This window comes from Carcharhinus amblyrhynchos, chromosome 6, assembly GCF_965287045.1.
Source record: "Carcharhinus amblyrhynchos chromosome 6, sCarAmb.v2.hapA, whole genome shotgun sequence".
Taxonomy (NCBI): domain Eukaryota; kingdom Metazoa; phylum Chordata; class Chondrichthyes; order Carcharhiniformes; family Carcharhinidae; genus Carcharhinus; species Carcharhinus amblyrhynchos.
Genome location: NC_137329.1, coordinates 66388903 through 66403330, shown reverse-complemented (window position 1 = coordinate 66403330; position 14428 = coordinate 66388903). Strand labels below are relative to the sequence as shown.

Sequence of the window (14428 nt, the reverse complement as noted above, 5' to 3'; positions counted from 1 at the left end):
GGTGTACACCTGAAGTTTGATCTTTGCCTAAGAAAGGGTTGGTGCCTGCTTAGAGCCCCAAGTCTTCCTTTTGTTTTCTACACTAATTACTGATGCAAAGACTCCTGTATCCACCTACATCTTGATTTGTTTTCCATCAACCTTCACTCACCCTTTACTCACAACCATATTGTAAAAGTGGTCTCTGCCTAGTCTGAGCTTTGCAAGTGATGTACAGCTGACTGAGACTTTCCAAATCTGCATTTTCCTGCTCGGCTTTTAACTTGTTCTTAGTGTTTCTGCATTTTTTTTACTTAAATTACTCTTCTGGTTGCAATGGTGACAAACAGCATCCATAAATTTGCAATGGTTTTCATAGTGTGTTCCTCCATACCTGAAACATTCCATTGCGTTACCTTTTTGCTTATAACCTCTTTGTTTACTTGATGCACTGCACTGACTTGTGTGTAGCCATTGGCCTTTTGAATGTCTTGAATTGCTCGCAGCTATTTCTGTGCCTGGAGAAATTTCTAGGGCCTTCTTAGAAGTAACTGTGCCTTCTCCCAGCAAACATTGCTGAATGCTTTCCTGGCTAATGCCACAAACTAGCCTGTTCCGCAGCATGTCTTCCAAAACTGTCCCAAACTCTCAATGTTCCGAGAGCTGGTGCAATTCAACAACAAAATTAACTACAAGCTGTCCCATCTTCTGAAAATATAATGGAATTTGAAACACTGGGCAATCATGGAGGGCTTAGAACTGTGGTGATTCTGAATGAGTACAACTAAATCCACAAATGGAATATACCCCTGTTACCGTGATGTTGCTGAATTCCCCATTAGCCTATAGGTCTTCATCCCACATACACACTCAGGAGAATGGAGCACGTTTTAGCCTTATCTGCAATCCTGTTTGCCCAGACAAAGCGTCCTAACCTTTCCACAAACTCAGACTAATCCCTGCTCTCTTCCACAATCTCACTGATAGTCCCAAATATAGCTATGGTGCTTTGTTTCTTTGGTGAAACTCTGATCTGAAATCTGGATCTGAAACGTTCGCTCTCCTCAAATGCTGCCAGACCTGCTGGATTTTTCCAGCATTTTCAGTTTCTACTTAAATTTTTTAACATCTGTACTTTTCTTTTAATGGTGTACAATATTTGAGTTGGCTGGGTGCAGTATTAGGGCTGGCATGCAGAGTTGGTAGAGCTGCACAGCATTTGGAGAGGGTGGCGAGGAATGGTTGTCATTAGGTGGCACAGTGGTTAGTACTGCTGCCTCACAGTGCCTGGGACCAGAGTTTGATTCCAGCCTTTGGTGACAGTCTGTGTGGAGTTTACACATTCTTCCCATGTCTGTGTGGACTTCCTTTGGTTTCCTCCCACAGTCCAAAGATATGTAGACATGCAGGTTGAGTGGATTGACCATGATAAATACATGAAGTTACAGAGGTAAGCGCCTGGGTAAGATGCTCTTTCAGAGAGTAGATGCAGATTTGATATGCCAAGTGGTCTCCTTCTGCACTGTATGGATTAGAACATAGAACACTACAGCACAAATTAGAATATAGAAAAACAACAGCACAAACAGGCCCTTCGGCCCACAAGTTGCACCGATCATGTCTCCACCGACTAGGCTTACCTATAATCCTCAATCCCATTAAGTTCCATGTACTCAACCAGAAGTCTGTTAAAAGACCCTATCGAATTTGCCTCCACAACCACCGATGGCAACCACCCACCACCCTCTGTGTGAAAAACTTACCCCTGTATCTATCCCCCAGCACCTTAAACCTGTGTCCTCTCACAGCAACAATTTCAGCCCTGGGAAAAAGCCTCTGAGAATCCACCCGATCTATACCCCTCAACATCTTATAAACCTCTTTCAGGTCACCCCTCATTGTTCGTCTCTCCAAGGGGAAAAGACCGAGCTCCCTCAACCTATCCTCATAAGGCATACCACCAGGCAACATCCTTGTAAATCTCCTCTGCACCCTTTCAATAGCTTCCACATTCCTCCTGTAATGAGGCGACCAGAACTGAGCACAGTACTCCAACTGGGGTCTGACTAGCGACTTATAAAGCTGCAGCATTATCTCCCGACTCCTGAACTCAATTCCTGATTGATGAAGGCCAATACACCATGCGCCTTCTCAACCACATCCTCTACCCGCGAAGCCAATTTAAGAATCCTGTGGACCCGGACACTAAGGTCCTTCTGATCCTCTACACCGCTAAGAGTCTTACCCTTGATATTATACTGCTTCATCCCATTTGACCTGCCAAAATGGACCACTACACATTTATCTGGGTTGAAGTCTATCTGCCACTTCTCCGCCCAGTCTTGCATCCTATCTATGTCACGCTGCAACTTCTGACATCCCTCCAAACTATCCACAACACCACCAACCTTTGTGTCGTCGGCAAACTTACCAACCCATCCCTCCACTTCCTCATCCAGGTCATTTATGAAAATGACAAACAGCAAGACCCCAGAACAGATCCCTGGGGCACTCCACTGGTGACCGACCTCCATGCAGAAAAAGACCCATCTACAACCACTCTCTGCCTTCTGCGGACAAGCCAGTTCTGGATCCACAAGGCAATAGCTCCTTGGATACCATGCCCTCTCACTTTCTCAAGAAGTCTTGCATGGGGACCTTATCGAACACCTTGCTGAGGTCCGTATAAACCACATCTACCACTCTTCCTTCGTCAATGTGTTTAGTCACATTTTCAAAGAACTCAACCAGGCTCATAAGGCATGATCTGCCTTTGACAAAGCCTTGCTGACTACTTTTAAGCATACTAAACTTCTCTAAATGTTCGTAAATCCTGTCCTTCAGGATCTTCTCCATCAGCTTACCAACCACTGAGGTTAGACTCACTGGTGGTAATTTCCTAGGCTATCCCTCTCTTGAATATAGAAACCACATCTGCAATCCTCTGGAACCTCTCCCGTCTCCACTGACAACGCAAAGATCATCACCAGACGCTCTGCGATCTCTTTCCCTGCCTCCCACAGAAACCTGGGGTACGTCCCATCTGGTCCCGGCGACTTACCTATCTTGATGCTATTCAAAATTTCCAACACAGCCTCTTTCTTAATGTCCACATTTGGATTCTGTGGTATCAGCAAGTGCGTGCTTTGATAATTGTATTGTTAAGCTAATTGTCTCATTGGCCTTCATAGCGAGGGGGATTGAATATAAAAGTAGGGAGGTCTTGCTGCAGCTGTATAGGGCATTGGTGAGGCCGCAGCTGGAGTACTGTGTGCAGTTTTGGGCGCCGCACCTGCGCAAGGATATTTTGGCCCTGGAGGGAGTGCAGAGGAGGTTTACTAGGCTGATACCGGAGTTGAGGGGATTGAGCTATGAGGAGAGGCTGAATAAACTAGGCTTGTACTCGTTAGAGTTTAGAAGAATGAGGGGAGATCTCATTGAGACGTATAAGATGATGAATGGGATGGATAGGATAGAGGTGGAGGGACTCTTCCCGCTCAAAAAAGACAGTAGGACTAGGGGGCACAGCCTCAAGATAAAGGGGAGGCGGTTTAGAACGGAGTTGAGGAGGAACTTCTTCACTCAAAGGGTGGTGAATCTCTGGAATTCTCTGCCTGTTGAAGTGGTGGAGGCTGCCTCGCTAAATATTTTTAAGAAGCGGGTTGATGGGTTCTTGATAAGAGAGGGGATTAAGGGTTATGGGGAGAGGGCGGGAAAGTGGAACTGAGCCACAACAGATCAGCCATGATCTTATTGAATGGCGGGGCAGGCTCGAAGGGCTAGATGGCCTACTCCTGCTCCTATTTCTTATGTTCTTATGTTCTTAAAGACAGGCAATGGTTATTGGTTCCAATTCCAAAAGAGAGTAAATGGACACAGTTGGAACAGTTGCTGTGGAGAACCGTAAGGACTTTGTATCTTCACTGAGTTGTATGTGAAATAAACTTGCTGAAGATAAAGACAAGCTGCTGTATTATCCCTTCATCATATACTATCACTAATGTAAACAGGGATGGGAAGGGCACGGGGCGGGTAAAATGTGTAGGTGTGTTTGGAGGTGAGGCGTGGTGGATGTTCTGGGCCAGTTGGACTGCAGCTCAGCTCGAGCCTATGCTCAGCTGCTAGCCCTCAAGGGTCATTGCAGAGTTACGACACTCCAATGATCTACCAGATACTGAGACCCACTGGGTTTATAGCTGGAATGAGTGTCCCTGCATAGAGCTGGAAAATCCTGATTAATTACTAACTTGTTCTTCCATCTTATTTGGACAGCAAGTTCACAACTTCACTCTGCCATTGTGGGTGACACCAGCCACCATGGAACATATGAGACAACTGAAGGAATTTGCCATCAAGTCTGACTATGGACTGTACAAGCCAAAGGAGAAATCACGGCTCCAAGGGGGTGAGTATGGGCTGAAAGTTTTGACTGGGTCCTGAAGAGATGAAGGGGCAGAATGGTGAAAAAAGACTATTCTCACAGTCTTTAGGACAAGTGTTTGGTCCAGCCTTGTTCAGCAGCACCCAGCTGTCATCTTGTGGAAATGCTGAAGCTCCAGAACTAGAGGATCTGGTTTCTCAGCAGCACGTTATTGCCACAACGACATTGTTAATAGAAATTTAGAAAATCAAAGGCATGTTGAATGGATACTTGTGTCAATGTGTACAGGAGTGGAAGAGGTCAGCATACCTGACATCCCAAGGAAATTAATATTGAATCATTGAAAAATAATATGGAAATAGGCCTTTCCCATCCTTTTCCATTTAGCCCCTTCATAATGTGTGCGCCTCAATCAAACTGTCCTCAGTCTCCCCGCTCCAAGGAAAACAACCTTGACTTAACCAGTTTGTCCTCAATATTCCAATTCTGGAAACACTCTTGTCAATCTCCTCTGTACCCTCTCTAATACATAGAACATTACAGCGCAGAACAGGCCCTTCGGCCCACGATGTTGCACCGACCAGTTTTTTTAAAAAAAAAACACTGACCCACTAATCTAAACCAATCCCTTTTCGTCCATAAACCTATCCACGGATCTCTTAAACGCCCCCAAACTAGGCGCATTTACAACCGCAGCAGGCAGGGCATTCCAATCCCTCACCACCCTCTGGGTAAAGAACTTAGCCCTGACATCCGTCCTATAACTACCCCCCCCTTAATTTAAAGCCATGCCCCCTCGTGCTAGCTTTCTCCATCCGAGGAAAAAGGCTATCACTATCCACCCTATCTAAACCTCTAATCATCTTATATGTTTCAATAAGATCCCCTCTTAGCCTCCTTCTTTCCAGCGAAAACAACCCCAAATCCCTCAGTCTCTCCTCATTGGACCTCCCCTCCATACCAGGCAACATCCTGGTAAACCTCCTCTGCACCCTCTCCAAAGCCTCCACGTCCTTCCTGTAATGTGGGGACCAGAACTGCACACAGTACTCCAAGTGCGGCCGCACCAGAGTTGTGTACAGTTGCAACGTGACGCTACGACTCCTAAATTCAATCCCCCTACCAATAAACGCCAAGACACCGTATGCCTTCTTGACAACCTTATCTACTTGATTCCCAACTTTCAGGGATCTATGTACACATACACCTAGATCCCTCTGCTCCTCCACACTATTCAAAGTCCTCCCGTTAGCCCTATACTCAACACATCTGTTACTCCTACCGAAATGAATTACCTCACACTTCTCTGCATTAAACTCCATCCGCCACCTCGCGGCCCAGCTCTGCAACCTGTCTAAGTCACCCTGCAAACTATGACACCCTTCCTCACAATCTACCACACCTCCGACTTTGGTGTCATCAGCAAACTTACTAATCCACCCAACTATACCCTCGTCCAGATCATTAATAAAAATTACAAACAGCAGTGGCCCCAAAACAGATCCCTGAGGCACACCACTCGTAACCGAACTCCATGACGAATATTCACCATCAACCACCACCCTCTGTCTCCTATCTGCTAGCCAATTCCTGATCCAAGTACCTAGATTACCCCCAATCCCATACATCTGCATTTTCTGCAGAAGCCTACCGTGGTGAACCTTATCAAACGCCTTACTAAAATCCATATATACCACGTCAACTGCCTTACCCCTATCCACCTCTTTGGTCACATTCTCAAAGAACTCAATAAGGTTAGTAAGGCACGACCTACCTGCTACAAAACCATGCTGACTGTCTCTAATCAATTCATTACTCTCCAAATAACTATAAATCCTATCCCTAATAATTCTTTCTAAAACCTTGCCCACAACAGAAGTAAGACTCACCGGTCTTTAATTCCCAGGGAAGTCTCTGTTCCCCTTCTTAAACAATGGGACAACATTCGCTGTCCTCCAATCTTCCGGTACTATACCAGAGACCAACGATGACCTGAAGATCAGAGCCAGAGGCTCTGCAATCACCTCTCTAGCCTCCCAGAGAATCCTAGGGTAAATCCCGTCCGGACCAGGGGACTTATCTATTTTCAAGCCCTCTAGAATATCCAGCACATCCCTGGTATCAACTGCAATACTTTCTATTTTACACCCCTGCACCCCAGTGTCCTCCTCAGCTACATTCATGTCCCCCTTCATGAACACCGAAGAGAAATATTGGTTCAATGCCTCTCCAATCTCTTCCGGTTCCACACACAACTTCCCTCTACTGTCTGTAACTGGCCCTAATCTTGCCCTAACCAACCTTCTGTTCTTGACATACCTATAGAACGCCTTAGGATTCTCCTTAATCCTATCAGCCAAAGTCATCTCATGTCCTCTTTTAGCCCTTCTTAACTCCCTCTTCAACTCCCTCCTAGCCAATCTAAAGCTTTCTAATGCACTACCTGAGCCCTCAAGCCTCATCCGAACATAAGCCTCCTTTTTCTTCCTAACCAACGAATCAACTTTTTTAGTACACCACGGTTAATACAATTACATTAATTAATACAATTACATCCTTTCTGTAATGAGTTGACCAGACTGCACACAGCACTCAAGCTGTAGCCTAATTAATGTATTATACAGCTTCAGTATAACCTCCTTAATCTCTATGCCATGCATCTGTTAATAAAGGAAAGTATTCCACGGGCCTTTTTAATCATCAGCCTCCTGTTCATCAGCAAAGTGATAAGTGTTGTCAACAATGCTATCAAGCAGCACTCACTTAGCAGTAACCTCCTTACTGATTGCGTTCCACGTCAGCTTCTTACCTCATTGCAGTCTTTGTTCAAATATGGGCAAAAGAGCTGAACTCATGAAGTGAGGTGATATCAAGAATCCCTAACAAAACTGAAGCCAACAGGAATAGGGATAAACTGGGGATAAGCTAGTTGGAATCATAGAATCCCTACAGTGCAAAAAAAGAGGCTATACAGCCCAACAAGCCCAGGCCGATGACAGTCCTGTAACCTCATGTATTTACCCTACTAATCTCCCCGACAGTAAGGGACAATTTAACATGGCCAATCCACTTAACACCTTGACACCTTTAGTGTCCAGAAATCTGTTTCTTTGTCTAATATATCCAGTGATTTGGCTATCACAGCCTTCTACGGTAGAAAATTCCACAGGTTCACATCCCTCTGAGTGAAGAAATTTTTGCTAATCTCAGCCTTGAATGGCCTACCCTGTACCTTTTGTTCTAGAAACCCCCAGCCCCAGTCAGAGGAAACACCATCCCAGCATCTAGTCTGCCCAGCCTTGTCAGATTTTATGGGGACGATTCTCCCAGTCCATGGTGCTGCTTTTGTAATGCAGTGGGTCGGGAAACTCAAGTGGGGGCTATTTTGCGGGCTTGGTGCGGAACTGCATAAATTATTTAACTCGGCGTAACTTTACAATTTAAATGTAATTTGCGGGCCTGGGACTGAAATCTGTGGACCCATGAGCATCTTCAACCCCCCCGTCCCTCCCCACCAGGAGTGGTTCATTCCAGTGGGGTTTCGTATAGCTTGCCACTTGCAGGGAGCTAGCAGCCTGACCTTGCTGGAGTGAAGGGAGGCCATCGAAGACCCCAGATGGTTGGGCTGTTGAAGAAGGGTGGGCTGATGGGGCAGAGGGGGAATTGGTGGGGTGTTCCGCTGCCTCTCAAACACGGGGCTCGGGCTGAATAACAGAGAGAGGGGGGCCAGCGATTGGGGCTGGCCATCGGAGGGGGGGGGATGGGGTTGGGGGGTCAATCGAGACATTGGGTTGGGAGGGGTGACGTCAAGGTGGGCTGAGACAGGGCAGAGATTGAGCTTTGCCCAGACATGCCCTGTGGCCAGCAATTGGTGGTGGCGGGGAGGGGGGTGATCTGCTAAAGATGAGGCTTCGCAGGGCTGGCCAGCAATTGGGAGACCAGTAGTGCGGGGCCCGCTCAGCATTATGCTGCCGGACTCTCCAGCGGGAATAGGCCCCATCCATAGAATTTCAGTATCATTTATGCTAGTGCACTCTGGAATGCACAAAGTGTGGGAGATTCATAGGAAAATAGCAAATAGGTGCAGGAGTAGGCCATTTGGCCCTTTGAGCCTGTACCACCATTCAATATGATCGTGACTAATGATGCACTTTCAGTATCCTACTCCTGCTTTCTCTCCATACCCCTTGATCCCTTTAGCCACAAGGGCTACGTCCAGCTCCCTCTTGAACATACTTAACAAACTGGCCCCAGTTGCCCTCTGTGGTAGAGAATTCAACAGGTTCACAACTCTGAATGAAGAAGCTCTTCCGCATCTCAGTTTTAAATGGCTTATTGCTTATTTTTAGACTGTGATCCCTAGTTCTGGACATGGGAACGTTCTTCCCGCATCTAACCTGTCCAGTCCCATCAGGATTTTATGTTTCTCTGAGATCCCCCCTCATTCTTCTAAATTCCCGTGAGAACAAGCCCAGTCGATCCAGCCTTTCTTCAAATGTCAGTCTTGCTATTCCAGGAATCAGTCTGCTGAAACTTTGCTGGACTCTCTCACTAACAAGGATGTCCTTCCTCAGACTAGGAGATCAAAACAGCACTCAACACAAGGTGTGGCCTCACCAAAGCCCTGTATAATTGCAGCAAGACGTCCCTACTCCTATACTCAAATCCTCTTGCTATGAAGGCTAGCATGGCACTAGCTTTCCTCACCGTCTACTGTACCTACATGCCAGTCTTCACCAATCAACTGATCCACCATGACACCCAGGTCGCATTGCTCTTCCCCCTTTCCTAAACTGTTGCCATTCAGATAATAATCTTCCTTGGTGTTTTGCCACCATAGTGGATTAATCCACATTATATTGCATTTGCCAAGTAGTTTTCCACTCAGTCAGCCTATACAAGCCACCCTGCGGTGTCTTAGCATCCTGTTCACAGCACACATTGCTACTTAGTGTCGTCTGCAAATTTGGGAATATTGCACTCAATTTCTTTGTCCAAATCATTAATGTATATTGCGAATAGTTGGAGCCCCAGCACTGAACCCTGCAGTACCCACTAGTCATTGCCTGCCATGCTGAAAAGGACATGTTTATTTCCATTATCTGCTTCTTATCTGCCAACAAGTCCTCTATCCATGTCAATACATTATCCCCAATACCATAAGCTTTAATTTTGCTCACTACTCTCTTGTATGAGATCTTGTCAAAAGTGTTTTGAAAGTCCAAATATACAACAACCACTGATTCATACTTGTCTGCTCTACTGGTCATACCCTCAAAAAAAATTCCTGAACATTTATCAAGCACGATTTCTCTTAGTGAATCCATGTTGACTTGGACCGATCCTGTCATCGCATTCCAAATGCTCAGTTATTGCATCCTTAATAAATTAACTCCAGCATTTTCCCTACCAGAGATGTCAGGCTAATCGGTCTATAATTACTGTTTTTTTTCTCTCCGTTTTTAATTAGCTACCCTCTAATCCACTGGAACTCTTCCACAGTCCATAGCATGCTGGAAACTGAGTACCAATGTGTCCACTATTTCATTTTGAAAATCCCACTGAAAACACCAGCTGGATTTACTCCAGTTTTTACATGAATTTGATACTTTGAATTTTTTTGGGAGAATCGCCCCCTATATGTTTCAATTAGATCCCCTTTCATTCTTTTAATTCCAGTGAATACAGATCCAGTTTGACCTGATCTGTCCTCATATGAGAATCCTGCCATTTCAGGAATCAGTCTGGTGGACATTGATTGCACTCCCTCCATGACACGTGTAGCCTTTCTTAGGTAAGGAGACCAAAACTGCTGCTATCATAGAATCCCTGCAGTGCAGAAGGAGGCCATTCGGCCCATCACATCAGCACTGACCACAATCTCACCACTAAGGGGCAATTTAGCATGGCCAGTGCACCTAACCCGCACATCTTTGCACTATTCTAGATGTGGTGCAATATTCGAGATGTTCTATAGATATTCTATAGATAGTTACATGGGCCAAATGTGGGCAATTGGGATTAGTTTAGGGTTTTAAAAAAAAGGTGGCGTGGACAAGTTGGGCTGAAGGGCCTGTTTCCATGCTGTAAACCTCTATGACTTTATGACCTCTATGTGGTCTCAAAAATGCCCTGTACAGCTGCAGTTAAGTATCCTTGCTCCTGTACTCAAGTCCTCTTGCAATGAAGGCCACCAGACCATTTGACTTCCTAACTGTTTGCTGTACCTGCACGCTTGCCTTCAGTGACTGGTGTAGTAGAAGACCCAGGACCCTTTGTATGTCAACATTTCCCAATCTATCACCATTTAAATAATACCCTGCCATTCTGATTCTCTATCCAAAGTGGATAACTTCAATTTATCAATGTTATACTGCATATGCCATGTACGTGTCCACTCACTTGTCTAAATCGCTTCAAAGCCTCTTTACTTCCTCCTCACAATTTACATTCCCACCAAGTTTTGTGTCATCAGAAAACTTGGAAATGTTACTTTTGATTCCCTCATGCAAATCATTGATGTCTATTGTGATGAGCCGGGCCCCAAATACTGATCCCTGTGGGACCCCATGAGTCACTGCCTGCCACTTTAAAAAGACCCATTTATTCCTACACTCTGTTTCCTGTCTATTGAACAATTCTCAATCCCCCAATCCCAAGCACTCCAATTTTGCTCTTACGTGGAGCAAGGCGACTTCTTGCGAGTTGTGCCCAGCATATCCTCTAATTCCATCTTTTATTGTTGTTATCTTTCTCTGCACCCTAGCTATGATTGTAACACTACATTCTTCATCCTTTCCTTCCGTATAAATGGTATGCTTTATATGGAGTGCAAGAAGCAATACTTTTCACTGTAAACTAATTCATGTGACAATAATAAACCAAATTTATCAAAAGCTTTCTGAAAATCTAAATACACCACGTAATAAGTCAAATCAAATCCACTTGTTCACCCTTATCTATTCTACATAGAAACAAAGAGGATAGGAGCAGGAGGAGGTCATTTGGCCCTTCAAGCCTGCTCTACCATTCATCATGATCATGGCTGATCGTCTAACTCAGTAGCCTAATCCTGCTTTCCTCCTTTACCTTTGATCCCACTCGCCCCAAGTACCATATCTAGCTGCCTCTTGAGTACATGCAATGTTTTGGCATCTACTACTTCCTTGGTAATGAATTCCCCAGGCTCCCCACTCTTTGGGTGAAGCAACGTCTCTTTCTAAATGGCCTACCCTGGTTCTGGACACCCCCGCCATGGGGAACATCCTTCCTGCATCTACCCTGTCTAGTTCTGTTAGAATTTTATAAGTTTCTATGAGATTCCCCCTCATTTGTCTGACTTCCAATGAAAACTATCCTAACCTAGTCAATCCCTCCTTATACATCAGTCCCACCATCCCCAGAATCAGCCTGGTAAACCTTCACTGCACTCCCTCGAGCAAGAACATCCTTCCTCAGAAAAGGAGACCAAAACTGCGCACAATATTAGAACATAGAAGAACAAAGAAAATTACAGCACAAGAACAGGCTATCTGGCCCTCCAAACCTGCACCGACCACGCTGCCTGACTGAATTAAAACCCCCCACCCTTTCGGGGACCATATCCACCTACTCCCATCCTACTCATGTATTTGTTAAGATGTCTCTTAAAAGTCACTATTGTATCTGCTTCCACTACCTCTCCCAGCAGAGTGTTCCTGGCACCCGCCACCCTCTGTGTAAAAAAGAAAATTGCCTCGTACATCTCCTCTAAACCTAAAGCCTCGCACCTTAAACCTATGCCCAGAGTAATTGACTCTTCCATCCTGGCGAAAAGCTTCTTCTGACTATGCACTCTGTCCATGCCCCTCATAATCTTATAGACTTCTATCAAGTTGCCCCTCAACCTCTGTCGTTCCAGTGAGAACAAACCAAGTTTCTCCAACCTCTCCTCATAGCTAATGCCCTCCTATCAGGCAACAACCTGGTAAATCTCTGAAGCTTCCACATCCTTCTGGTAGTGTGGCAACCAGAATTGAAAGCAAGCATGCTGTATGCCTTCTTGACGATCTTCACCTTCCCACCCAAGTCTACTGCTGTATCCTCTGACAGTCCTCATCGCCTTCACTGCAATTCCACCAACCTTTATGTCATCTGCAAATTTACTAATCAAACCAGTTACACTTTCCTCCAAATCACTTATATATATTTTAGAGTTGTAGAGGTGTACAGCATGGAAACAGGCCCTTTGGCCCAATTTGTTCATACCGCCCTGTTTTTTAAAACCCCTAAGCTTGTCCCAATTGCCTGCATTTGGCCCATATCCCTCTATACCCATCTTACCCATGTAACTGTCTAATTGCTTTTTAAAAGACAAAATTGTACCTGCGTCTGGCAGGTTGCTCCCTCTGTGAAAAAAAATGTCCTTCTGTATCTCACCCCACTCACTTTAAACTTGTGTCCTCAAGTTTTAGACTCCCCTACCATTGGGAAAAGATATTGACTATTTATCTGATCTGTGCTCCTCATTATTTTATAGACCTCCAAAAGATCACCCCTTAGCCTCTATGCTCCAGAGAAAAAAGCCCCAGTCTATCCAGCCTCTCCTGATAACTCAAACCATCCTGGTAGCATCCTAGTAATTTTTTTCTGCACTTTTTCTAATTTAATAATATGCTTTGTATAATAGGGTAACCAGAACTGTACACTGTATTCCAACTGTGGCCTCACCAATGTCTTGTACAACTTCAACAAGATGTCCCAACTCCTGTATTCAGTGTTCTGACCAATGAAACTAAGCATGCCAAATGCCACCTTCACAACTCTGTCCACCTGTGACTCCACTTTCAAGGAGTTATGAACATGTACCCCAGATCTCTTTGTTCTATAAACCTCCCCAATACCTTACCGTTAACTGAGTAAATCCTGCCCTGGTTCAATCTACCATTCTGGGTGGAGAAGTGGCAGATGGACTTCAACACAGATAAATGTGTAGTGGCCCATTTTGGCAGGACCAATGGGATGAAGGAGTACAATATCAATGGTAGGACTCTTAGCTGTGTTGAAGAGCAGAAGGATCTTGGGGTCCAGGTCTATGGGACTCTTAAATCGGCCTCGCAGGTGGAGGATGTGGTCAAGAAGGCGTATGGTGTACTGGCCTTCATTAATTGAGGGATTGAGTGTAGGAGTCGGGAGGTAATGCTGCAACTTTATAAGATCCTTGTCAGACCCCACTTGGAGTACTGTGCACAGTTCTGGTCGCCTCACTACAAGAAGGATATGGAAGCTATTGAGAGGGTGCAGAGGAGGTTTACAAGGATGTTGCCTGGATTGGGAGGCATGCCTTATGAAGGTAGGTTGAGGGGGCTAGATCTCTTCTCCCTGGAGAGACGAAGGTTGAGAGGCGACCTGATAGAAGTTTGTAAAATGTTGAGAGGAATAGATAGGGTGGATTCTCGGAGGCTATTTCCCAAAGCTGAAATGGTCGCTACGAGAGGACACAGGTTTAAGGTGCTGGGAAGCAAGTACAGAGGAGATGTTAGGTGTAAGTTTTTCACTGAGAGGGTGGTGAGTGGATGGAATCGGCTGCCGTCGGTGGTGGTAGAGGCGAACTCGCTGGGGTCTTTTAAAAGACTTCTGGATGAGTACATGGGATCTAATGGGATTGGGAGTTACAGATAGTTCTGTGGCTTGGTAGGTGTAGATGTGATCGGTGCAACTTGTGCGCCGAAGGGCCTATTTGTGCTGTAGTGTTCTATGTACCAAAATGCACCACCTCGTATTTATCTAATTTAAACTCCACCTGCCATTCGTCAGCCCACTGGCCCAATTGATCAAGATCCCATTGCAATCTTGTTACTACTTCACTGTCCACTAATCTTGGTGTCATCTGCAAACTTACTAACCATCCCTACTAAATTCTCTTCAAAATCATTAATATAATAACAAATAACAGTAGACCCTACTCTGAGCCCTGAGGCACACTGCTGGTAACAGGCCTCCAGCTTGAAAAACAACCCTGTACAACCACCCTCTGGCTTTTGTCATCAAGCCAATTTTATATCCATTTAACTATCTAATCCTGGATCC

The 14428-nt window shown here is 45.2% G+C and overlaps 1 protein-coding gene across 1 annotated transcript in view; it reads left to right on the top strand.

Annotated features, from left to right (window-relative positions):
• The window catches only part of LOC145343974 (lysosomal acid phosphatase-like), a 104772-nt gene that overhangs the window by 62741 nt on the left and 27603 nt on the right, over nt 1-14428 (top strand). Inside the window, exon 7 of the mRNA XM_080190565.1 lies at nt 4252-4384. Within this exon, the coding sequence (XP_080046691.1) occupies nt 4252-4384 (133 nt within the window). The remainder of the gene's footprint in view (nt 1-4251; nt 4385-14428) is intronic.